Here is a 27,205-nt window from a genome sequence, read left to right as displayed (position 1 = left end):
TGCTTCCATAAAGGATGTTTTTCTTAAATATAAACCTTTTTTATTCTTTAGCATTAGTATTTTATATATTAGGTCATTTTTCTTTTAAACATAACAATTATAAAAATTGATGTATTAAATTACAGAATATTTGCAATCATTGAAGCTATCTACATGGCATGGTTTACTATTGAGTTCTTAGGTAAGATATAATTTTTTGAAATTATTTTTAGATTGCAGAATATGTACATATACAAGGTTTTGTTGATTTTTTAAATCTTATTATCTACATTTAATTTAACTGTTCTATTAATTAAAAATTTATTTCAGTTCGTTTTACCTGTTGTCCAAGTAAACTGGATTTTATCAAGAAGTTAATGAACTGGATTGATCTTTTAGGTAAAGTATTAATTTTTTATTTGATTAAATGCATTACTTAAGGAACACCCACTCATTGTATTATGATTATTTTGTATGTTCCAAGTAATAGACATAATATATCTAGATGGTACATCTGACCCAAAAATTCGTCAAACTTTAAAAGGAAATTTTAGCAAAAAAACACCTTTATTTATGTTTGTTATACTCGATTCTTTCGGGAATAGTCCCTTTCGTAACATCGCCCCATAAGGGGCGATACGTCGTATTTTTAAAATGGCTTTTTATAGGTTAGGTTAGGTTATTTTGGGTTAGGTGATTGCCCCACAGGGTTAGGTAATTTGCCCCGCAGGGTTAGAGCCCCCCCGCAGGGGCTAGAAATAGGAGAAAAGCTACTGTTAAAAATACGAAGAATCGCCCCATAAGGTGCAATGTTACGAAAGGGACTATACCCATTCTTTCTAATAACACCAGCGACGGAATATTTAAAGGATATATAACCCTGAAAGATAGCTCTATCCTAAGAAATTCAACTACTCATGAATTACTCATATTTAATGTTTTGTCATATGCTTCAAATCATAAAACCTAGCAAAGCTTTGTTCTAAGTGATGCGACTATTTATAAGTGACTCATTAAATTAAATGAAAAAAAATAACCACCACCAAAATCTGTACACTTTCTAACCAATAGTATAACCAGGTTGTTCCTCCATTTTTTTCCTTTTATATCCTTATATCCATAATCTAAGTTTAGTTGCCGAAATTCACCCAACACGTAATACAAATGGCATATGCTTGACAAAACAGCACTATATACTTTATGACTTTAGAAAACAAACAAGTTTAACATATTTTAAATACAAATAATCTGGTAAAAGTTAGATTAATACTTAAGGAAGTATGCAAAAATGTTCCAAATATTTAAAACCTACTATAAAGCTCTAAATGTCAAATTAAAATGTTTTATATTCTTTCCGACATTCCTATGATAAAAAATATTGACATATTTAGACTCTTATCATAATATAAGTTTTTCCTGTACTTGGAGGAAAGGTAAATGTACACCTACCCAGGGAAGAAGGGGATATTGGGCTGTTTAGTACGCTAGTCATCAAAGTTTTATAAAACGTTTTTTTATGCGTTGGCTAAATAACTTTTAGAACTTTAATTGAATTTTGATTTGTTGGAGTTAAGTGTTTTAACGTTTTAACTAATTGTAATCTACAGAAGGGGTAATTTTGTTTATCATTGTTTGGATGTACTTCAATTGATCGGGCATTGTCTTATCCCTTTAGATTTCTGTGAATTACCGGCCAATTGGGATTTTCTTTTTTGAAGTTGCTGTAAATTTTAATTTTACCCCTCTTTACAAAATAATACTTAGGTAGATAAAATATTTATTTGATGTCTGAAAAAAGGAAGAAAATTCAAAATCCTTTAATTATTAATGTTTTTGATTTTGGAAGGATCGTTTTATTTACCAAAGTAATCCTTATATAAAACTAACAGGATCTATGTTTGTACCGATGGATCTCGCTATCCTCTGAACCGATATGGTTCTTCTTTACAATGTAGCTCCATATAGGTTTTAACTATTTAAGACAAAAATAAACCCTACCAAGTTATTTTTTCTCTAGGGGTTTGAAAGAAAGCCTAAAGCACCTAAAATCATGAATATTTATCACAAAAATGTTGAAACTGTAAAAAATGTTGGTGTCAGCAAAACTAACTGTCAGTCAATCAATAAAAAGTATCTTTGTACATATATTTATTTGATAAACAGGTACAAGATTCATACCTGGACACCTGCACCTGGATACCTGCACCCACAGAACATTCTTCTCATTCATGATATCAAATTCTGATGACTCAATATATCTTTTTTTCAAATTTAAAATTTCTAGAAATTTTTATTTTTTATAATCCTGACTCATTTTGTCAATTTTGATTTTCTAACCATTTGGACCAAAAAAACTCTTCTTGTAAAATTAAGTGCAAGAAAAATACCTCGTAAAACTTTCTAAAATTTTAAATAACTAATTTTTAATTAACTAACTTCATAAGGTACAACAACCAAGAATATCTAAGGGGAGCCATATGTCTCCTTTCCTGTTCTATTAGGTTAATTAACAGACAACCAACTCTTTGATTGCACGAAGTCCTGACTGTTCTTGGTAATAAATTGCAGCTTTTTTGGAGCAAAGGCATTGTCCCTAATCTGTCTCTTAATATCTTACATCTGACATAGAAGTATTTTTTAACGTCTTTAGTTATGACGCGGTATTGAGTCGAGATTCTAAACCCTCACTTTTTCGACGACGAGCGGATGCGCTAAATGTTAAGCAATCGTTGCGTGTTACTTAAAATTTTAAAGAAATATTCCCCCTGAGTAAAAAAAAACAAGGATGACAACATCCATAAAAGCGAAGCACTAAAACGGTAGGACAAACGGACATTAACACTTGTATAGTGTCTAAACTGAATAATCAGAATATAAAAGTATAAGAGTCGAAGCAAAAGTGTAAGTAATTTTTTTGCAAAACCGCTTGATACAGGATAATGTTTATGGACATACTTACATTTTTAGGACTTGATTATAGAGTTGATTCGCTTATAAAATTGTTCTTTGTTGTCCCAGGAATCAATATACCAAAAATCAGATCAAACGGATAATTAGATCACATAAAAATTTGTTGTTAAAAAAGTAGAAAAATCAACATGTTTAAAATGGACGTACGGACATTCTGGTAATGATTATAGAGTTGCTAAGCTTTCTAAATTGTACCTAATTAATAAAGGAATCACAATGCAAAATTTGAAATCGATAGGACAATTATAACCTGCCTAAATTAACGAAAAAAGCTATCCGTTACGGACGGACGTACGGACGGACGGACGTACGGACAGACCGACCCTAACTATAGAAAAGCTTCGCTTTTAAAAACATACAGCCACAAGATCATGATAGCATGCACACTTTTTCATATTTTAAAGCAAATTCAAATATTTGTCTCAATCTATTTCACATCAAGCTTTTCAAATTAACATATTTTGCAAGATGTCATTTGATACAGTATATTTTATTGCAATTTTAGTAAATAATTATTTCTTTATAGTATGGATTCGAAACCGATTAATATCCGCTGGATAAGAACCGTTTCTCAGCATGTAAAGCATCGTATTAAAGACAATTAACCACAAAAATAAAATGAAAATCATAGAATCATTATCAATTTTGTCAGCCCCGAGGAAAGTTATCTATAATACGATGCGATTAATAACTATTATAGAGATATTGAAACAATCTTGTCTTAGGTAACTAAAATATATCTAACTAGACTTCATTTAAGATACACAAATTACCAGGGGGGGGGGGAGATACATTGAACGTTTATTATTAAAAAACATAATAGCTTTTTTTCAAGTTAAGTGTCCAAATGATTGAACCACTAATTGTAATATTTTGTGCAACATCATTGGGGATGTACATTAATTTATCACCAATTGTCCTATCCCTTTGGATCCCTGCAAATGACGAATGAAAACAACCATAATCTTTCTAATTTATATATAAACAAATGTGAATGTCCTATTTATTTATAGAAAAGCTTCGCTTTTAGAAGCACTGAGGTTACATTATATTCCCACATCTTGAGGACATTTTAAGGGAATAAGTTTAAGGGTAAGTGTTATCTATAAAATGATAGATAGCCGTCAAATCATCTTTTAAAAACAGATAAGAATTTATATTTTAGTGGCAATGCCCTCTATAGAAAATAATTAGATAGAGTGTGTTTTTTATTAAATAAAAACCTAGAAAATATAATGAGTAATACAAGTTTTGGGTTTACAATTTTGGGGAGTTTTTATTTTATTTAAATTTAAAAGAATATGAATTATTAAAATTCAGAAAAATACAGAAAAATAGCCTAAGACCATCCCTGTAATTTTGTAAAAGTCTTCTAGATTAGAGAGCTCAATTAAGTGGTTTAGAACGGACATACATAAAGACCCTACTATTAGAATTAGTAATTTTAAATTTTTAACTATAGTAGATTTTAAGCTTGGCTTAAAGTGGAAATCTTTAGTAAAATTTTAGTTACAAAACTAAATTGTTACCTCAGCATTATAATAAAATATTAGTTTTAGATAGAAAGGTTATAGAATTATAGATATCAAATATCATATTTTATCTTTCAATGGAAGCAATAAAACAAGAGTGACCTCAGTTAGAAGTCTATGAAGATTTAGCCTAATCTAGCTTTGTCACCACCCGTCATACAAAATACTTTAAAATGTTAACTATGGATGCTATGTTAGGTGTAAAAAGATTGTAATAAAAACATATAGATATTCCAGTAATTAGCACAACAATTCATCAGGAGGTTTAAAACATTGGAGGAGAGGATAATGACAGCAGTTCTTTCTAATATATTGTTTTAGGGGGTGTTTAGTTGTTTACACTACCATACATCACCTTCTGTACGATTATTAGTACAACTAAAAACCACATTATTTAAAGAATAATATATGTAGTTATTTCAAAAATATTATACACTAAAATATAATAATTAACTGTTCTTTAAGAGTAGCTTTTTTCTATATTTTTTAAGACCAGGGATCTAAAGGGATATGACAATGGTCGATAGATTTTTGTACATCCTCAATCATGACAAGCAAAGTTACACCTTCTGAAGATTACAATTAGTGGTTGAAACGTTTAGACATTCAACTTATTGAACCATCCACTAAAAGTCCCCAAAGTTGTGAAGCTAACGAATAAGAAAACGTAATTATAAAACTTTGGGGACTAGTGTAATAAACAGCCAAATATCCCCTCCCTCCCTGCTATAAGACTATTGCAAAGTAAGCAATTTTACAAATTTTTATTGCTCTTCATCTTCAAAATGCGTTGCAAAAAATGTGATTATCTAACAAATGACATTAATTTTAAATCACGCAAATTAAATGTTGATTTGTGAATGTCCCTTTTTGATTAGTTAATAAAAATCAATATTTTTTTCATAATTTATTGGGGGAAAAGTTATTCAGATGCATTTTTAAAATGGTTACTTATCAGTCATGCTTCACAAGTAATAAAACCTGAAAATTACAATTAGATACAGCTTAGGACATTATGAACAATATCTTTAATTGAAACTTAAGATATTGTAAACAATACAATCGGTCTTATTAATTATGACTGGCGATTAAAATCCGCTGGATTAGAACCGGTATTAAGCCATACTGAAAAATCATGTATAGCATCGTTATACATACTATTCCACGGAAATTAAAACAAAAACAAAAAAAACCTACAAAACAGGTTTAAATCTTATAATTTTCTATGATAATATACTCAAAAAGTTGTCATTATTACAATGCGACAAACATTTGTCAAACTTGTTAAAATGTTATACGTTTCTTAATGATTTATTTTGTTTTGTTTTAGCTATCATTCCCTACTATGTGACTGTGATACTACATTATTATGGTATGGGCATCGATCATTTACAGGTAAAAATTTTATTTCAACAAAAATTTAAGACACGTGTTAAAGCCACACCCTTGCATCAAGGGGTTTGTGTGTTTAACAGGGAAGAAGGGAAGGGGACAGAAAATAGCCTGAAACCATCCCAAGGGTTGAATCTCAAATTAAAATAGCAAAAACACCTTCCCGTGACCTATGTAAAGCTTCCCTATAAACAAGAACTCGATCAGTTTAGTAGTAGAAATCTTAAGCTTTCAAACAAAAAAATCAAAGGATATACTATTTTGGGTCTGTTTTTAATTTATTTGACAGAAACTATTTATTATACAATAATTTGAAACTGTTCTTTCAGTAGTTGGATATTCATTTTTTTTAACAGTTTTGCTACTGTATGGCGTATTTGTTCTTGTTATTATATAATACAATGTGAGATCATGGAAAGAAAACGAAGAAGGGGGTTTTTGTCGTATTTTCACATTAGCTTTTGATGGGTTATTTTTTTTTGTAAATGTTAATGATTGCTCCGCAGGGTTAGAGCCTGCCGCAGGGGCTAAAATAGAAAAAAAGCTAATGTGAAAATACGACGAACCCCACTTGTTCGTTTTCTTTCCATGATCACAACGTGTTTATTTGTTAGGAGGTTCAGGATGCTGGAGCCGAGGATCCTGTCCTGGCCGGAGGTAAAGGTTGACACAATGTTAATCAGTTGATACATAACGATAACACAGTCTACCCCCTTTTTTCATATTTGTTACATAGTTGGATTTACACATAAGCAAAAGACATTAAAACAGTTTAAAATTTTAAGAAATTTTATTAAAGTTTATATTTAACAAGAATTACCCCTTTTTGTTATATATTTTAAATTTACACATGGCATTAATGTTATAATTAGCTTTAAAAAAAACATATTAGTTAATTTCAAGAAAAGTAATCAGATTTGAAAAGACCCTTTTTAAATATACAAAACATAACTTTTTAATAACATATTTAACTCATAAACAAAACAAGTTGATAACATAAAAGAATTTTTTTACATTGATAAATGTTACATATAGGTATTGTTTTTTTTATTTATTTAATAAATTACTACTTCAGTTTTATAACTTATTAATGATAGACAATTAAGTATTTAGAATAATTTTTGTTTATCTAGAAAAGTATAACAATATAGTTATAGAACTATAATTTAGAATTTAACAAAATTATTTAGAAAATTTCAGAGGGGTAATACCCCCCCCCCTCCCTTTTCCATAAAAAAGTATGAGGGTAAATATTTGATAGGGGGTGGGGGGGGGGGTGTAAACTAAAATATAGACTTTAAAAAATAGGATTTGACTTGGAATCATTAAGTGGGAAGGTGGTTTATAACCTTTCTTGCCACTCCCCTTCCTTTGGACATCAACTTTTGCTAAGAAATCTTATCTTTTTCTTTTTATTGTATGATCTTGTCTAATTTTTATCCGCTAGGGGTCGGTGACAAATACAATATTTAATGATATTGTTCTTCAAAAGAAATGAGAGCTTTTATCATTTTATATATTGAACAATTCAAAATCTTACCCTGTAGAAAAATTTAAATTTCTCTTATATTATATTCTTCTAAATTCAATTGCAATGAAATATAAAGTTCTGCTTTTTAAATATTTTTTTTTGAAATCTGAGGCTGCTGAAGTCATATAGATTGTCTTCAAAGTCTCCTAAACATTTATTATGCAAATCTATCTGCTATTATACAACAATTATACCGTACAAATTGACGTCATTTAAGTTACATTTCAGAAAAAAAAAACAATAAAATATAATATTTATATTAAAAAGAACTATATCGAATACAATGTAGTATTTTTTTCTCCTCATTTTATTTGTCATATTGTTTCATGTATCTTATCTTTTATTTTAAAATAGCGTAATGGATATATTATTCTTGGATGTTACATCATATTTTCATATTCTCTGATAAAGTTAAACTCGCAGCGGGCTAACATAACGATTAATCCCCTTTACCCCATCTAATCTCCTCATACTGGATGAACAAACTGACCAAATAAATGAGTTTCTTATCAGCAGCCGGCCTAAATTGACCACAATGTTTCTTTTGACATAATATCCACGTATATTCTATATCCATTAATATCGTATTGCTTGCGGGGATAGATAAGGATTTAATTATGTTGAGTGCTAAGGTTTTAAATTTAAACAAATATAGGGCAAGTGAAAGTTACATATTTTTTAAAATTCAAATAAAGAATTTTAATTAGCCGTCATTGAGCCATTTAAAAGCTGACTTTTCCCCCAATAATAAATAAATAGGATGTATATTTGTGCTAACTGCTGAAACCATACGGTTCTCCTTTATAATGTAGCTCTTCATAAGTTCTGGAAAGGTTTTTAACTTTTTTGGGGGGAGGGTACTGCCACACTCCAAGAGAAATTGCCCCTAGAAAAAAATTAACCCTCCCCTAATGAATGGCTTGTAAAATCAACCCTTCCCTCAAGTGCCTCCAGAGGCCTTAATACATAGTTAGTTTATTAGTATGCAACAGGATATATAAGTTGGAAGGAATTTTAATGTTAGAAGGAGATTTGAAATCTGCATAAATTTTTACGGATTTCTTATAAAATTCGTTTTTTGTATAATTCTTTATTTAAAAGCGGAAATACAATTTAAGTTCATAAATTTTGACCAATAGGATAGGTAAATTGGAAACTACCTGCGCTCTAATTGGTTGAATGATGTGCGACACTTAAGCTTCTCCAATCAGAGCGCAGACAATTTTCAATCCACCAATCACAGATGTCAAAATTAATTAACTTAAATTGTATTTCCGCTTTTAGATAAATAAAGAATTTGATGCAGATTTCAAATCTCCCTCTAACATTAAAATTCCAACTTATATATCTTAGTATGCAAGCCAAGTACTTTTTATATTTGTGGTAGACATCATGCAACTGATTAACTGTTGTCTAACCTGAATTTTTTTTTGGCTTTTTTTCATTTTACATTTATTTTGAAAATATTCTCATATTCACTATCATAAGTTTTTAAAAGTATGCTTTTTTCTGCTTTGAACTTGTTTTTACATATTTTTTTTTATTTTGTTTGATTTATTTAAGAATGCATATTATATAGTACTAGAGTCAGAGTGGGAGGGGACATTGGGCCGTTTTTTTCACTAGTCCCCAAAGTTTTATAATAACATTTTTTCTTATTCGTTGGCTCGACGACTTTGGGGACTTTTATTAAATTTTGATGGGGGTTGTTCATTAAGTCGAGTATTAAAACGTTTGTACCAACTATTGTAATCTACAGAAGTGGGTTCATTGTCTACAAATAATGGGGTTGTGTATCAAGTTATCAGCCATTGTCTTATCCCTTTAGATTCCTGACTATAGTACTTAACTAATGCTTAAGATAATATTTCCAATTATCTCATCCCACTCTTTCTCTCTCTTATTATTTGTCACACAAGATTATAAGGTATTAAAAGCGAAGCTTTTCTATAATTAGGGTCCGTCCGTCCGTCATTCCGTGACGTATAACTTTTTTCGTTAATTTAGGCACGTTAGAATTGTCCAATCGATTTCAAATTTTTCATGGTGATCCCTGTAGTAGTTAGGCACAATTTAGAACTCTACAATTGTTACTAGAATGTCCGTACTTTCATTTTCTATTTGTTGATTTTTTCACTTTTTTAACGACAAATTTTTATATGATCTAATTTTCCGATTGATGTGATTTTGATTAAGTTTAATATTATAAGCGAAGCAACTCTATAAGGAAGTCCTAAAAGTGTATGTATGTCCATAAACATTATCCTGTATTAAGCAGTTTTTCAACAAATTTTCTTACAATTTTTCTTCGACACTTTTACATTTATATTCAGTCCTGACATTATACAAGTGTTAATGTCTGTTTGTCCTACCGTTTCAGTGCTTCGCTTTTATGTTGTCATCCTTGTTAAATTATAATTGTAGTAAAAATTAGTTTTGGCAGGTTTTATCCAGTTGGAATTTTTACACTAAAATATCAAAAACAATTTAAATTATCGCGCAATTATTAAAATTAACAAAGGGGGAGGTCATTTTCTAGTAAATTCCGTAAAGGTGTGTGTGTGTTATAAGGCCTAAAAATAGTAGTAGAACGATAAGGTGCTCTATATATTTGTATTCCCTATTGAATAGAACAATAGGGAGCAACCTTATCGTTCTACTACTATTTTTAGGCCTTATAACACACACACCTTTACACACCTTTACGGAATTTACTAGAAAATGACCTCCCCCTTAGTTGGATTTTTGGATTTTTATGATAAGAAGGTTTTATTTTTCTAATAATACTTATTTCTCTTTAAATGACGATTTTTACACTTAATTGTTCATTTTTCATTGAAATTAAAATGTATATAGAAATCTTATTTTTCCAACTTGAATTTTTTAATAAAGTTTTTTCTAAATCTTTATCTTAGATTATGACCTTTTTATCAGCTTGTTACAAAGTACTTGGAAAACTTAATTTATATCTGACTAAATTTCTAGGCATCATATTATCTTGTAATAGTTATTTCTTTCATCGTATTATAAACGGCTTTCCGCGGATATAGAATGTACAATTATAAGATTAAAACTGGTTTTAATCTTATGATTGTACATTTTTATATTTGTAGAAAGATGGATATAATACGATGCTAGACATAGTTTTTTCGTATGGATGAGAACCGGTTCCTATCCACCGGATTCGAATGAATACGAGAATAGTTATTTCTTTCATCGTATTATAAACCGCTTTCGCGGATATAGAATGTACAATTATTAGATTAAAACCAGTTTTTTTTAGCCCCGAGGTGCCGAAGGCACGGGCTAAAAAAATGGTTTTAATCTTATGATTGTACATTTCTATATTTGTAGAAAGTGGTTTATAATACGATGCTAGACATAGTTTTTTCGTATTGATGAGAACCGGTTCCTGTCCACCGGATTCGAATGAATACGAGAAAATACTAGTTCACAACTTTTTTTTACTAAAACATTATTTTTAATGAGGTTTATAACATGTAATTTTTCAGATTTAAGCCGAACAACTCAATATCTGAGGCTGCTGAAGTTGGCGAGAATTATCAAGACTCTGAGAATTATCAGGTAAAACATTTTCAGTATAGCTTCGAAACCGAATAATTTCCGCTGGATTAGAACCATACTTACGAACCATGTATCGTATCAGGTCCAGTTTTCTACGAATATAAAAATGTACAATCATGATTTTAAAACCAGTTTTGTTAGCCCGTGACTTCGTCATCTCAGGGCTAAAAAAACTGGCTTGAAACTTATAATTGTACATTCTAATATCCGCAGAAAGCTGTTTACGATAAACATCTATACCCAGCTTTGCCAAATATCTTTAACTTCTGCCGATAAAATAACATTTCCCCTATATAAATTGCATATATCTATGAACCAATCGACAAAATGATTTGGAAGATAAATCATAGAGATCTGAAGGAATAAGAAAATGGCCGATGAATTGATGTACATACCTAATTATTATACAAAAATAACCCTTCAGTAGATATAAGTTAGTTGTTGAAACGTTTGTATTGGATACTTAACTTAAGAAACCTACCAATAAATTTTTAATAAAAGTCCCCAAAGTTGTAAAGAAAACAAATTTTAAAATGTTAGGGACTAGTGTAATAAACAGTCCAATATTTCCTCCCTCCATGAATAAATCATCACTAAATTAACCGTCTATTTCTAACATATGAGCAAATTACATTATTAGGACAGCTGTACAGATAAAAGTACTCATAAAAAGACTTCAGACAAAATTATCTATAGAGAACCTCCTTGATTAAATTTTAAAATGCTAGATATTGTTTTTTTTTATCCATAATTAAACATCATGATTAGGCCAAACAAAAAAAATAATTTCCTATGATAAACAAGAATTTTAGTTACTGAAAAATTCTTTTAAATTACAGAAAAAAATATGTTATGTACTAAGTAATCGTACACGTGAAAATCATAAGTGGTTAAATCCAATTGATATGAAATACTTGATAATTTCTATAAAGTAATATTAATTGGCCTCTTAATATCACTTTATGAATATTCTTTAATGTACTTTCCTTAAAAGAGCCTATAGAATACTGAAATACCCCCCATTTATTATTAAATTGAAAATAAGGGGGGGGGGGATTCTTATTATTCCTGATGCCTAACCCCTGTGGTTCCCTGATCCTGCAAACATTAGAGGGAGAAAGGGTTAAATAACTGTATCTCCCTATCGCATCAACATTGTGCAACCTTTCTAATGGGTCATTGAAAATCAACCAATGGTTTCGCTTATATTAACACAGCCAAGTAGCAGAAAATAATTTAGAAGCAGACGAAAAAGGTGATTGAAAAAGGAAGGGAGGTAGTTGTCTGTATATACATCTACATTATAGATCTGTTCTGCAAACCTATCAAAAACTCTTTATAACCTAACCTAGTTTAAACTTCAAGTATTAAACAAACACTTAAAAACCTACAAACCTCATTTTCAATTTAATTCAAAATAAAAGTGGGGACTCGACTAGGTACTTTTAGGGAAATCTCCTTCTTTTTTCTTTCTTATAATCTATTAATAACGTTGATCATGTACTATTCCTTATAAAAATATAATACACTTATTATTTTTCTTTTAATTTATTATCTTCTCCTGATTAAAAAATACTATTTCTCTTCCATTTATCAAATTGTTTGTATTCCCTATAAATAAAATTAGAATAACAAGGATGATAACACCAATAAAAGCGAAGCTCTGAAACGGTAGGACAAACGCATATAGATCATATTATAGATATGCTTCGCTTGTAATATTGTACTTTGGTGTTAGAGTAATCAGTATTCCAAAAATCAGATCAATCGGATAATTTTATCACATTAAGATAAGTTTGTTAAAAAAGTTTAAAAAGTCAACATGTTTAAAGTTTAAATTAACGAAAAGATCTAACTGTCTGTGACGTTGGGACGTACTGACGTATAAACGGACGGACCGACCCTAATTATAAAAAAAGCTTCGCTTTAAAAATGGGGTTAAAAATTAAAATAGCACCCAATAGATCAATACAAAAATTTCCTAAAAAATTGTGTAACGAATGGTCTGGAATTTTTTGAGATCTTAGTGAACATGAATAAATACTAATCGATATATTATCACTTGAATGTTCCACCAGATTTTCATGTACTCTAATTAAGTAATACTTGCAGCTGGCTGAAATCCCATACACTTCCACTTACCCCATCCCCTCTCTTCCCACTGGATGAACGAAATGGACAATAAATGAGGTCCACGTTAGCAACCTAAATTGGAGAGAAGTATATCCATATCCATGTACATTCAATGTTTATTCAAATACCAAACATACATAAAATTCTGATTTCTTAAATTTTTTTTCTTTAATAAAGACATTAAAATTTCAGAATCTTCAAATTGGCGCGTCACTCCACCGGTTTGCAAGCCCTGGGCAACACAATGCGCTCCAACTACAAGGAGCTGGGCCTCCTGTTCTTGCTGCTGGGCATGGGCGCCATCATGTTCGCCTCCCTGGCCTATGTGTTCGAGAAGGAGGACGAGAACACGACGTTTGTAACCATGCTGGACGCATACTGGTGGGCCATCATCACTATGACAACGGTAGGTTATTTTTTTAAATCTCGTAATCTGGCCGTTTTATGGTCCAATTTTGTACATTATATATTTTTGGTATCGAAGATTCTCTATAATTCACTTTGTATGTCCGTCAGTCTGTCCGTAACGCTAAGAGGAAATGAGATTTTCTCAGCTGTTATCAAAGTTAAACGGCTGAACTTTTTTGTTAAGATTCCCAATGTCAATGAGCGTGAAGTATAAAATTTACTTTGTTCGTCAGTCTATCGGTCATGCATAGAAATACATTAGAAATATTCTTAAAATTATTTTTTATGTTTAGTGATTTCTATAAATAATAATCAACAAAACATCTTCTTTATAATTTCGTCTGTTTGTCGCTACTTATGAGTGTTGTCGTCCTTGTTTACATATAGTTTTTTTCGAGTTTTACAATAAGTATTAAGGCTTGTTTATACAAATATAAAAAAAAACATATAAGTTGTGTACATTCTTAGATTACTAGAAATCGAGTGTGGCCTGCAATTTGTACTCTATAAAGCTTAGTATCAATTCTTAAACCTGTATATTTATTGAAATAATCTAACTGTAAGGGAGGGGGTTTAACCTAAAATATTTGAAAGTTTTAATGAAATATGTTTTCTTATGCTACAATATCAGACATATTCCACTAATATAAAGAGTTAGAAGAATACTAAAAAAAAGTGGTAACTGTTGAGACTTTTAGACAAATAAGATACAATAAAAGGATTGGTTTGGTTGTTTGCTTTGCTAAACAGGGGACTTAAAAACATTTATTCTTATACATTAATATTGTATTTTCCAGTATGGCTTCGAAACTGGATTAGGACCATTTCTAAGCCATACTGAAAAATTATGTATCGTATCGTAATATAGCCAGTTTTCTACGAATATTAAAATACCGGTTTTGTTAGCGTGGCCCTTCAGTCCCTCGTGGCTAACAAAACTGGATTTAATCTTTTAACTTTTAATTTTAATATCCGCGCAAAGCTGACTATAAAACGATGCGATAAATATTCAAGAGTTTGAAATTTGAGACAAATGGGTTAACCTTGCTTTTTTAATTGTATTTTAAGTAGTTGAGTGTATTTTTTTATGTAATTTAGATTCTCTAAATTCCTTCTGGAAATTTCTCTATATGTGTATAGGAAAAGGAACTAGTATTTGAAGAAAAAGTTTTAAACAATTTCATATTAAAGAATGTATAATTCAAGGAAAATTAAAGACAAATCTTTTCTGTAAAATAAATATTTTTGTTTTAGTAGCACAACGCCTCTATATTTTACTTTGAATGTCCGTCCGTCCGTTTACTTCGAAGTAATTAATTCAATATAAGAGTTTTCGCTGAAAAGCAATGAAAACCAGATTTATCAAGAAAATTTGACCAGAATTGTAAAGGGATCATGGTAATATAATTTAGAACAAAATTAGTTCTAAGAAAAAATCATTTACTTGAAAATCAAATTACAAATACATCACAATGTAGTAAACATTCTGTAATTAATCACTAGAAAAATCTTGTTTAGAACTTCGTCAACCCTTCTCATATGTTTTAAACTGCCACCTAAATTCAAGGGGTTCTTAGATTGTTTAATACATAAATATCACAGTAGAGTTTCTACACATGAAATTACATTTTCTTGAGGAAAAATATTTGTTAAAACCAGCCATCAATAACAAATTTTTCTGTCTGCTATATTCAAAACTAACTCAGCTAGTTAGCGGGGCATTGATGCGCTAGTACCCAAAGTCAGTCAGAACCTGCTGAATTCATGCTTATTCCCTTTAAGCCAGTAACCAAAGTCTGAGACTCTTAAAAATTTAATATTCGATCCATTGTCCCCTCCCTTACTCCCTGACTTTATACAAATTTAGGAGACACATATTTTCTCTCTTACCTTAGTAGGAGGGGAGGGGGTAAAGGGAATGCATGAGGGTATCGTTATTTTAGCCCGCTGCGAGTTTCACTTTATTACAGAACATGAAAATCTGGTGTAACGTCCAATCAATTATATAACCGTTTATAACAAAGATATTCATAAAATGCTAAATTAATAGTTTTTAAGAAAACTTCTTCCCATTCCTTACATCTCTAAATAAAAATTCGTAATTTACTAATTTTCTTTCTATCCTGTATCCAATGCGCATTATTACAGTTACAGTGAGACAACTTACCCAAAAAGATTTTTATAAAATAGGTGAATAGTTATTTAATTGGTATAAAATTTATTATTTCTATATAAATATTCGTGGAAAATTGTCTGTATTTCGATGCTATACATGTTTTCGTTCAATATGGCTTGGAACCGGTTCTATTTTAGCGGATATTAATCTGTTTAGAAGCCATACTGGAAAGAATATACCACTCCTATAAAAAAACAAGCCAATGGCCGATAAATTGAAATACATCCCCAATGGTGATACTCAAATGTACTCCTACTGTAGATTATAATTAGTGGGTGAAACGCTTGGACACTCAACTAAATGAACCAACCAATCAAAATTCAATCAAAGTCCCCAAGGTTGCTAAGCCAACGAATAAGAAAACGTCTAGAGGAGTAGTGTAATAAACAGCCTAATGTCCCCTCCCCCCTGAAATTTGTTTTGGATCGTTTTCCCGAATAATTATCTGTGTTACAATATTGACGCGAGTCTGGTAAAAATATTGTATACTTTATTCAGGTCAACTCTTGTGCAGAGTCTTACAATTTAAAAACTTAAATAATCAGAATAGTTATTTCTCGCATCGTATTATAAAAAGCTTTCCGCGGATATAGAATGTACAATTATAAGATTAAAACCATTTATTTTAGCCAAGAGGTGCCGAAGGCACGTGCTAAAAAAAAATAGATAAAATAGAATTTTATTTTTATTGATTTATTTGCAATTCCTTGAACAGTTATTTTGCTTTACTGCATGCAGTCTGCCATGGTCTTGGACTTGATTCATTTAAGATTTAAAAATGGACTTATTATTAATTGGATTTTACACCAGATTATCATGTACTCTAATAAAGTGAAACTTGTAGCCGGCTAAAATAATATCTCCTCCCCCTTTATCCGATCACCTCATCTCCTATTGGATGAACGAATTGAACAATAAGTGAGGTCTAGGAAAAATCTATAACTATTTAATATTGGGTTATCTAAATTCTATTGAGAGAAATCGCCCCTTAAAATAAATCCCCCAACAAAAAATTACTCATTCTTTTAAAACTGAATTTGAAAGTTGAGGCTAGGGTCTACGACTTACCACCCTTCCTCTTTCCTGAAGTGCCTCTAGGGGCATAATGCTAGTATTTGTATATAAAAATGTAATAATTACTTATTGCATCGTATTATAGACAGATTTTTGCGTATATTGAAAAATTATCATATGAAAACTGGTATACATAATTTTAGTGGTGAGAACCGGTTCTAATCCAGCTCATAAAAACCGGTTTCTGGAAATAACTCTATGAATAGACAGGATATCCTTGAAAATTAAAGAAGATTTTTTTATCAAATTCAAATTTTTGAAGTATTTTCTTTAATATTTGGACCCTTAAACAATTAACATAGTATAAAGAATAGAATAAACAAGTATGACAACATCCATAAAAGCGAAGCACTGAAACGTTAGGACAAACGGATATAAACAGCTAGTTGTATCATCAGAATATAAATGTATATGAGTCGAAGCAAAATTGTAAGTAAATTTGTTGAAAACTGCTTGATACAAGACAATGTTTATGGACATACTTACATTTTTAGGAATTGATTATAGAAATGCTTTGCTTATAATATTGTACTTTGTTGTCCAAGGAATCAATATACATATCAAAACCAAAAATTAGATCGATCGGATAATTAGATCACATAATTTTTTTTTGTTAAAACAGTAGAGAAATCAACATGTTTAAAATGGAATAAGGACATTCTGGTAATGATTATAGAGTTGCTACGCTTTTTAAGTCGTACCTAACTACTACAGGAATCACTATGTAAAGATTGAAATCGATAGGACAATTCTAACTTGTGTAAATCAACGAGAAAAGCTATCCGTCTCGAACGGACCGACCCTAATTATAGAAAAGCTTCGCTTTCAATATTTTTTTGTATTAATATAATGGAAATTTTATTCAACATAATTAAAACAATTATTGTTTCCCCATCAGTTACTGCGACTAAGAAATTAAATAAAATGTGATAAAATGATTTTTTTAATAATGGAAACTTTTTTGATATTTCAAAACATGTCACCAATTTTTAAAGTTTCCTATTGTACTTGTTTAAAAATAATGCAAATAATGCAGTTTACCAGTATTAAAAAGAGTCTTTTTTTTTTAGCAAATTGGCGCTTTCACAATAAGTACCTTAGTAAGCATTGATACCCCCTTCCCTTAGATCAAAAATAAATAGAAAATAAGGCGGGGGATGGGGGGTAGCTGGAATTTGTTTACTTTACATGTCCTATGATAATTCTATTGTGACTGTTAGTAGAAAATTAAACTATAACTATAAATGATAAATATATGATGCTTGATTAAATATAATATTCAACTATGGTTAAACATAACCAAAAGTACATACATCAATTAATGTAAATTAAATTTTCCTAAAAATACACAACCTGACACTTTTTTTATTGTCCTCAATAAAGCTTTTTACTATTTCCTTTTATTAATCAATTTATTTAGCTTTTATTATTTATCACTTGTATTTGTCAATTGCACAGACTAGACTTTTTATTACATTTTTTATGGTTCTAACAATAAGTATTGGTATTGAGAGTTTTATACCTTACTTCCTATTCATTACAATCGATATAGTATTACTTGGATGTTGCACCATATTTTCATGTACTCTGTTAATGTGATACTCGCAGCTGGCTAAAATAACGATACCCTCAATTCACCCCCTTTACCCCATAACCTCATCTCCTACTGGATGAACGAACTGACCAATAAATGAGGTCCATATTAGCAACCTGAATTGACGACAAATTTTCTCTGTCAATATATCCACGCATATCCTTTATCCATTTCATTAACCCAATAAGAAGAACATTCAAGTACAAAGAAAAAATAAATATTTTTAGTAGCAAAGCTACTATATAATTCACTTTGTCCGTCATTCCGTCCGTAACGCTTTGGGGAAACGTGATTTTCTCGGCTCTTATTCAAGATAAACGGCTGAAACTTTCAGAGATAAATTTATTTTACATTCAAAATATTTTCACAAAGTTTTATTAAGATTTGTTCATTAATTGGGGTGCTAGATCGATTCCTAGATTTTAGGTTTTTGTGATTTTCTCTATTCATATTTAGGATTGACGGCTGAAATTATTAGGGATTGTATATGCTTATATTCTACATATTTCCATTAAGTTTCATTAAGATTTGTCTATTAATTGCGGTGCTAAATCTATTCCTAGATTTTAAGTTTTCGTGATTCAAAGGTTGCGTGATTTCAAAGGATTTGTGATTTCACTATTTTATCAAGTTTAGTGATTATTGTATGACACTGCTCTGTAGTAAACTTTTTCCTGATATCCATTCATAATTTTTGAGCTTCGCTACTTATGGATGTTGTCATCCTTGTTCTTATATTAAAATGCTTTAGTCTGCCATATTACCTTCAACTTTTATATTCTAAACAGAGGTTTTCAAGATTGCGAATATCCCACAGGGAGTGATGGGACATTGGGAATGTATAATGTATATAAATGAATTATCCCTTAAGAATTCTCAATAGCACAGGACTTGCAAAGTAATGTTTAATGTTTAAAGCAACAATACAGCATTTTCAATCTGTACAAAATAAAATATTTGCATATTATAAAAAAAAGTATACAATAAATATTTGGTTGTTATAGAAATTTGAAGGATTTTTAAAATATAAATCTAAGTTAGAATTTCTTTCCACTTTTGGAAATACTTTTTGAGTTATCGCCTTTAACTGTAATAAAAAATAATATTATCAACCCTTTCAACCCTGTACGAAAAAGCGCTATAGATTTAGGTAGAAAGCTTCTAACAAACAAATATGAACATTTTACTAGTTGTATATATTTCTAAAATAGAAATTTATTGATAGAGAGACAGTCCCAAAAACAAAATTAATTTTTAAATTCAAAATTAGAAAATTAAATTTAAAAGTTGTTTTGGTATATTGTACCCTATCAAGAATGGATATTGAATGTACGAGGATGTTATGACAGGGGTAAAATTGTCATCACTTTTAGTTGCTAACATGTAACTCATTTATTGGGCAGTTAGTTCATCCAGTAGATGGGGAGGGGATGAGGTAAAGGGGGTGGTATAGTTATTTTAGCCTGCTGGGAGTTTTAATTTATTGGAGACCTTGAACATCCAAGTAATAATAAATACATTCTACCAAGTGAGTAGTCCTGCATTTGGATTTTAAAGTAAAATAATAGAGGGAACAGGAGTTAAATAACTGTATGTTCCCGGGGTGGGGAGCCTGTGCCGACTTTCAGTTGATTCTTTGAATATCAGCCAATAGCATCGGAAACCATTTCGCTACAAAAGAGCAAAAGGCAATTTGATAGAAAAAGGAAAAGGTCCCCACAACTGAAACCAGATAGTTGTTGTTGTTATACACCTAAACTTATTCATTTATTTAAGAACTTTCAGTGCATATGAAATACATATCATCTATTTCTGCTACCTTTATTACTATAATCCTTTCACACAGTATACAAACAAAAACAAACAATAAAACAAAACAAAAATGTTTCATAACAATAAAATATTGCATTTTATCTGTTATGAAAGATAAGATTTTTAAAATCTATTTGACATTTTGTATATTTGTGATTCTTGTTATATGATTATGAAACATGGAAATATAAAACTCAAATTTAAAAATGATAGTTAAACTAAAAACTTGAATGAAACTTTTATAATATAAGAATAGATATAAAAATTATAAAATAAAAAGGTGAAAAATAAGAATAGTTATTTATCGTACCGTATCATAGACATCTTTTCGTGGATGATAATATGAAAACTTATCAGATTAAAACCAGTTTTATTATTTGTGATCAAGAGGCGTGCAAAAATTTAATTTAATTAAATATTATGTTTTCAGGTTGGCTATGGAGACGTGACCCCAGTGACACCTATTGGCAAGCTAATTGGTTGCTTCTGCGCCATTTTTGGCGTCCTTGTCATTGGCCTTCCTATACCCATCATTGGCAACAGCTTCAACAAGTTCTATGCCCGCCAGAAGCGGTGGGAGAAGCGGGAGGCGCTGGCCGCCCACCGGCGTGCCATTAGCTTGCGGCGAAAAATGTCGGCCCGCTACTTGCGCCAGTCGTTCAAGGATAAGAATCTTGGCAAGTTGTTGGGTGGTGGGGGCAGCAACAGAGATTCTACAAATACCAAGCGGTCAGACTCACAACAAACAATGGAAGAGATTACATAAATTCCCGCCAAAAATTTTAATTTGGCGCCAAAAGTGACAACATTTTCCCGCTCAAAACGGAAAATGAAAAACAATCATTAGTAATAAAACTTATTTAAATAAGCAATTACAAAAGATCATTGAACTTGAAAACTAGATTGTTTAGTTTTATTAAAACTGTTATAATAAAGTTAAATCCATGTGATATTAGACAAATTATAATTATATCAAGATTGAGAGGGAGAACGTTTACCAGTATGAAATTTAGATGTACCCGAGCTTTTAGTCAAGACAACAATTAGTACATAAGCATCATAACCCTGTGCAAAATATTAAAAATAAATTATTAAACATATGAAATATAAACAAAACTGGTGATAAATTGTAACAAATTGCTCATAAAGACAAATATCATTGTAAAATAATTATTTTTTAAAGCATAATCATATGTTTTGTTGTTGAATGTTTAGCATAATAAAAATTTATCATTACGACTTCTGTGATTGTAAGAAAATTTATCTTCCAAAAGGCCAATTTGTACACAATCAAATGCTTTGGTGAAATCAAAATAATATAAAATCTAGATCATGAATTTTGCAACAATTTTTTCCAACTTTAAAGTTTGAAAGGCCACCAAAAGTTTATTGTTTATGTAAATTAATATATTTATGCAACGAACTTTAAGTTTTTTTTTACGGTCAATTCAAGCATCATTTAATTTTACAGATTTGCCAAAATAAATCATTGGCATTCTATCCTTTCCTTATGCTTGAAAAATATACAAAAAAATACGAAAATAAATGAAAATTATTTTTTTTTAAAATGTATTTCAATGGACTATCTGTACCTTATTCAAAAATCACATTTTGTTATTATTGATAAACAAAATATCCCCTTTTCCGTGTGGACAGCAGCCTTGGCTAATTGCTTTCCTCTTTACATTCACACCCACAGCTTTTACGCTAACTAAAGTTTTATTTTAAGCTTTTGGGAAATTTTGTTTTTGACCACTGAATGTTAAAGAAATTTTACTATTTTTTTCATTACAAAAAATCTTTTTTTTTATTTTGCCTTTTGAAAGATATAAAAAGTTATAAATTTCCGGTTATGTCAATATTTATCAATGTTAAATTAAAATTTATTTTGTAGTTCTTAGTTTTATAAGAATAAAATGCCTTTATAAAGTAATACATTTATTTAAACCTTAAATTTAAAGTAATATGTATATTTATATTTAAAAAGTCACATGCATTACAATATTTGTAAAAAAAACAGTAAAAGTTAAACCTAGAAAAAAATGTAACCCCAATTTGAAAGTCTCCATTTTTTACTTTTCTGGATTTACAACTAAATTTGGATATTAAATTTGTTTCTATATTTTTTCCCTCCTAATAAATCTTTTAAAGACGCTGGATTAGAACCAGTTCTCAGACATACTGAAAAATCATGTATAGCATCGCATTACAGACAATTTTCCCGGAATATTAACACAAAATTATAAGATTAATACCAGTTTTGTTATACCCGGCCTTCGTGCCCTCAGGACTAACAAATCTGTGTTTAATCTGATAATTTTCATTTTATTATCTGCGCAAAGCTGTCTTTAATACTATGCTTTAAATAAATATTTATAATCTTCTTTGAAATAAAAAGTCAATATAGATACAATATTCAAGAAAAAATCACAAGTTACTCAAAACTTATTCACCCATATTTCTTAACGATATCCAAAGATTTTAATCTAGTACAGTTTTTTTTTGTTTTTACTGTCATTGTTATAAATAAACTTGTCCTAGGGAAGCTGTTTATAGTGAATATAATAAAATGACTCTATACAATATAAATGACCAATGATAGGCCAATACACAGACTAAATTAATAATGGCGGGCCAGTAAACGTTCTAATTGACCGATGGTAGGCCAGTATGACGTCATTTTATATAGGCTCTATTAAAAGCTTCTGTCCTAAAGTACAGTACACTTGTATTTTTCGGATGACAGGAAAATTCGGGGCCTATTTTTATACAGTACATATTCTGTTCAATGTTCATTCTTTTACAAATATTAGCGAAATATTAGAATGTACAAAACAAAAATAGAGAAACAGTAAATAATGAAACAGTTGTTTGCCTTTGTACTTTTGAAACTGTACATAATCTGACTACTGGGTATCTGTCACTTAGATTTGAAAATAAAGCATTACTTGGCGATGTTTTTATAGCCCCAGCGTACTGTATACAACATATTAACATTAAATCCTTAGACACAAGCATATTTCATTTGAAAATGACATTTCAAGGCGTAAAATGACGGTGCTCTTACGATTCAACCAAAAAAACACTTCAACAAAATTTTCCTTATGCATTGTTTTATCATTTCAGCTTCTATGCTTTGAAAAATACATGGTAAAATGTGTCTTTTGATTAAATTAAATCATTTAATAAAACATTTCATTTAAAATGTCTCATTGAACTCTAAATTTCAATCGAAAAGAAAATATTTTTTGGTAATATTGTACGAGCAAGGAAAATGTAAATCTGTGGCTGTGAATATAATTCATATCTCAGGGAGAGAGGGGACAATGGATTGTTAATTACACTGGTACCCAAAGTTTTTTTTAATCCTGTTATGATTTGTTGGATTACAAACTTTGGGTACTTTTGATTGAAATTTGAAAGGTAAACTGGTAGCTTCCAATAATTTTTTTTAACAGAAGGGCTAATTTTGATTGTCATCATTGGAGATGTAAATTCATATATAGTCCATTGTCTTATCCCTTAAGATCCCTGAGTCTGTGTACACATAAAGCTCTTAGGGATATAAAGAATTAGACATATGCCTAAAAATTTGGGAGTGGGGGGGGGGGTGGGAGTTGTATAGGGGTTTCAACACCCTCTTTTATTCAGAAAGCTTAAAAACATAAGTTTTTATCTAGTTTTTCGATCAATAAAAATTTACTTTATTTAATTAATGAAAATTATTTTATTGTAAAATGATCTGCCTACGCGTTTTGGCTGGCGGATAAATTCCTTTTTATTTTGGTTATTCAGGAATCGTTAGTGATGGGACAATTATAATCCACTACAAATTAGATTAAAAAAAATTACACTTTATGAAGATGCAATAGGTTGGATGGAACTGTTAATTTTTACCACACAATCATGATTCAATGTAAACCCTACGAATTGCAGAACACTGTTATAAACTTTGTGGGTCAGTATAGTTTTGAGTCCAATATCCCCCTCCCTTCTTGATTTTTAAAATCTAACTCTTTATATTCCTAAAGTAATATTGATGTAGAATTCAAAATATTTCATTATAGGAGTTATTGATTTATTGGCTATTGATATACCTACTTAATCAAAAAATGAAATAAATACACCAAAAAAAACCTTAATCATTTTACAGAAAATGTTAAGCATCATGATTTTAAAGAAATTAGCAAAATAAGAATATTTATTAGGTAAATTTTTTTTTAAGAAAGTCACCAAAGTCTATACGCAAATAGCAGGTATAACTTAAAAACATCAAAATATTTTTTTAAAGCTATAAAAAAGTTATGTCTTTAAGATTTAATTTTTGCTAAAATGTATCTAAAATTGTAATAAAAATCTGTTAAAACCGTAACTGGAAATTTTTTATCCAATAAAATATATATTTACTTACATTGCTTTATTTCTTTTTATCTAGATTTTTGTTTCAAGACATTAATAATTGGAAAATGGATTTATCATTATTTACTAAGTATATTTGCGATAACTTTTATTTAATGAAATCTTCCAATTTTTAACCTGTACAAAAAGGCCTGCTTAATTGCTTCAAGATCCATGTCAGATCTATATAGGAAATAAATGTCTATAAACAAGCTCAAGTTTTCCAAGGACTATTCGTTGAAAACTCATAGTGCTCCAATAATCCATTGCCCAGAACGATAAGACCCATTATTTTACTTTATTAAAAACAAATTCATTTTTTTCATTTCATGTTGCTATTTACATTATAATGAAGTATTTAATTTCTAATCATAAAAAAGAAAATTTAAATTTATGATATAATAAATTTAAGAAAACTCTGTTTTAAAAGAATTCGATTGTGGCGACACTTTGTGTGTTCAAATATTGAACTAAAATTGTAATCATATAATAAACCCTTTGTTGATGGCAATGTAAAGAAAAAAATATAATTTAAAAGATCTTTTTAAGATCATTTAAATTATTAAATATTTACTTCCGTTTAAATAGTAATGCCGGGTGAGGAAAATAGATTTATTGAGAAATATATATGCATATAGAAAACTAGCCAATAGGGAGATAGTTATATCGAGCCAACTCTAGTATAAAAATAACCGGATCTTTTTGTATCTATGTGTGTGTGTGTGCCTGTCTGTGGCGAAGGATCTCGATAACAGCTGAACCGATATGGTTTTCATTTATAATTTAACTTCTCATTGGAGGAGGTATTGGAGGAGCGTACCGCCACCCTCACAAGATAAATCGCCAAAAGAAAAAGATCCCAAAATTATTTTTAAAATGATTTCTTTTTAAAACAAAAATTTTAAAAATGAAAATTTTAACACTCCACCATCTCAAGTGTCCCATAGAGGCCTCAAATTTTTAAAAGCTGCTTCTCTATATTTGTTAATGTCCGTTTTTTTCTAATTTATTGAGCTCCGTTTTTGTGGACGTTATCATCCTTTTTTTCCAATACATTTTTTTTCTTTGTTTTAACAGACGAATGCCAAAGCATATGATACATATAATTTCAACCGGCCAACATATTTCTTAGAATAAGGATGATAACATCCATAAGTAGCGAAGCACAAACCAATTATGGATGTCAGCGTTTCGGAGTCGTTTGATTTTGGTGCGGCTCCGGCTCCGGCTACGACCTAAAATCAAGAAAAAACTCGGCATATTTTTTTTCCCACGTCTATTTTTGACTTTTGAAGGTTTTAAACGTTTAATTTTTGATAAAAATGGACTTGGAAAACTTAATAGGGGCATTTGCACATGACAAAACAGAGTTACCAAATTATAATTTATAAAAAAATATCTTTATTTATATAGTCCGGAGCCGGAGCCGTTATTTAACGAAAATTACGGCTCCGGCTCCGGATCCAAGAAATATGGCGGCTCCACGGCTTTGGCTCCGGCTCCGAAACACTGATGGATGTACAAATGGACAAAGCTAGTTATAAAACTGTGCAAATGTTCAGTGTCACGAAACCTATTTACATAAAATATGTATCGGTCTTTTGTAGCATGAACGACAGACTGACAGACCAAGAAAATTACATCCTGGATGCTCACAGATAAAGGGAATCTCCAAAACAATATCAGCCGTCTATCTGGAGTAGCAGCTGATAAATTCATGTTTTAATATTTCAATTCTGTAGAAGGCTGTTATTGATAAATGGAATCTGCAGTTGTCTTTCTAGAATAGCAGCCGAATAATTCACATTTTCCAAATTTCTACAGACGGTCGGACGTTCAGACAATTGGACATTTCGAATTATAAAGTAGATGCGCTACTTTATAGAAGAGATAATATACTAGAAATAAAAGTTTAACATACAAATTAAAAACTAAATATGAAAATTAACGAAAATAAAAATGTTCATAAAAAACAAATCTAAAGAAATGGATAAGTTGGAATATCGATTATTTATGTTTTTTCTAAATATACACTTGCTAAAAATTATTTACATATATTAGATCATTAAAGTAATAGAATAGAGGGGCCACGAGCGAACCACAAACCAATTATGGATGTCAGCGTTTCAGAGCCGTTTGATTTTGACTTTTTGACTATTTTTGACTTTTGAAGGTTTCAAAAGTTAAATTTTTGATAAAAATGGACTTAAAAAACTTAATAGGGGCATTTGCACATGACAAAACAGAGTTACCAAATTATAATTTATAAAAAATCTCTTTATTTATATAGTCCGGAGCCAGAGCCGTTATTTAACGAAAATTACTGCTCCGGCTCCGGATCCAGAAAATATGGCGTCTACACGACTCCCGGCTCCGGTACCACCTCCTAAACACTGATGGATGTACAAATGGACAAAGCTAGTTATAAAGCTGTGCAAATGTTCAGTGTCACGAAACCTATTTACATATTTGTAGCATGACCGACAGACCGACGGACCAAGTAAATTACATCCTGGATGCTCACAGATAAAGGGAATCTCCAAAACAATGTCAGCCGTCTATCTGGAGTAGCAGCTGATAAATTCATGTTTTAACATTTCAATTCTGTAGAAGGCTGTTAT

General features: G+C 30.2%; 1 protein-coding gene across 2 annotated transcripts; it reads left to right on the top strand.

Moving 5' to 3' along the window:
* Positions 1 to 127: 127 nt before the first annotated feature.
* On the top strand, positions 128 to 21,732 carry LOC145334745 (potassium voltage-gated channel subfamily A member 6-like). 2 transcript variants are annotated; one of them, XM_080180426.1, is made up of 7 exons: positions 128 to 181; positions 310 to 378; positions 5,812 to 5,876; positions 6,488 to 6,530; positions 10,917 to 10,989; positions 13,315 to 13,528; positions 20,617 to 21,732. In XM_080180426.1, exons 1-7 carry the CDS (start codon positions 154 to 156, stop codon positions 20,950 to 20,952), a joined length of 828 nt encoding a protein of 275 aa, XP_080036552.1. In that variant the 5' UTR covers positions 128 to 153; the 3' UTR covers positions 20,953 to 21,732. The 2 variants fall into 2 exon arrangements, with proteins under 2 accessions (XP_080036552.1, XP_080036497.1); XM_080180371.1 differs by having other exon boundaries at positions 6,488 to 6,536.
* Positions 21,733 to 27,205: the final 5,473 nt, after the last annotated feature.

The sequence above is a fragment of the Acartia tonsa genome, chromosome 1 (genome assembly GCF_053477335.1).
Source record: "Acartia tonsa isolate MP-2025a chromosome 1, ASM5347733v1, whole genome shotgun sequence".
Taxonomy (NCBI): Eukaryota; Metazoa; Arthropoda; class Copepoda; order Calanoida; family Acartiidae; genus Acartia; species Acartia tonsa.
The sequence above is the reverse complement of the archived record's forward strand: the minus strand, read 5'-3'. Positions and strand labels throughout refer to the sequence as shown.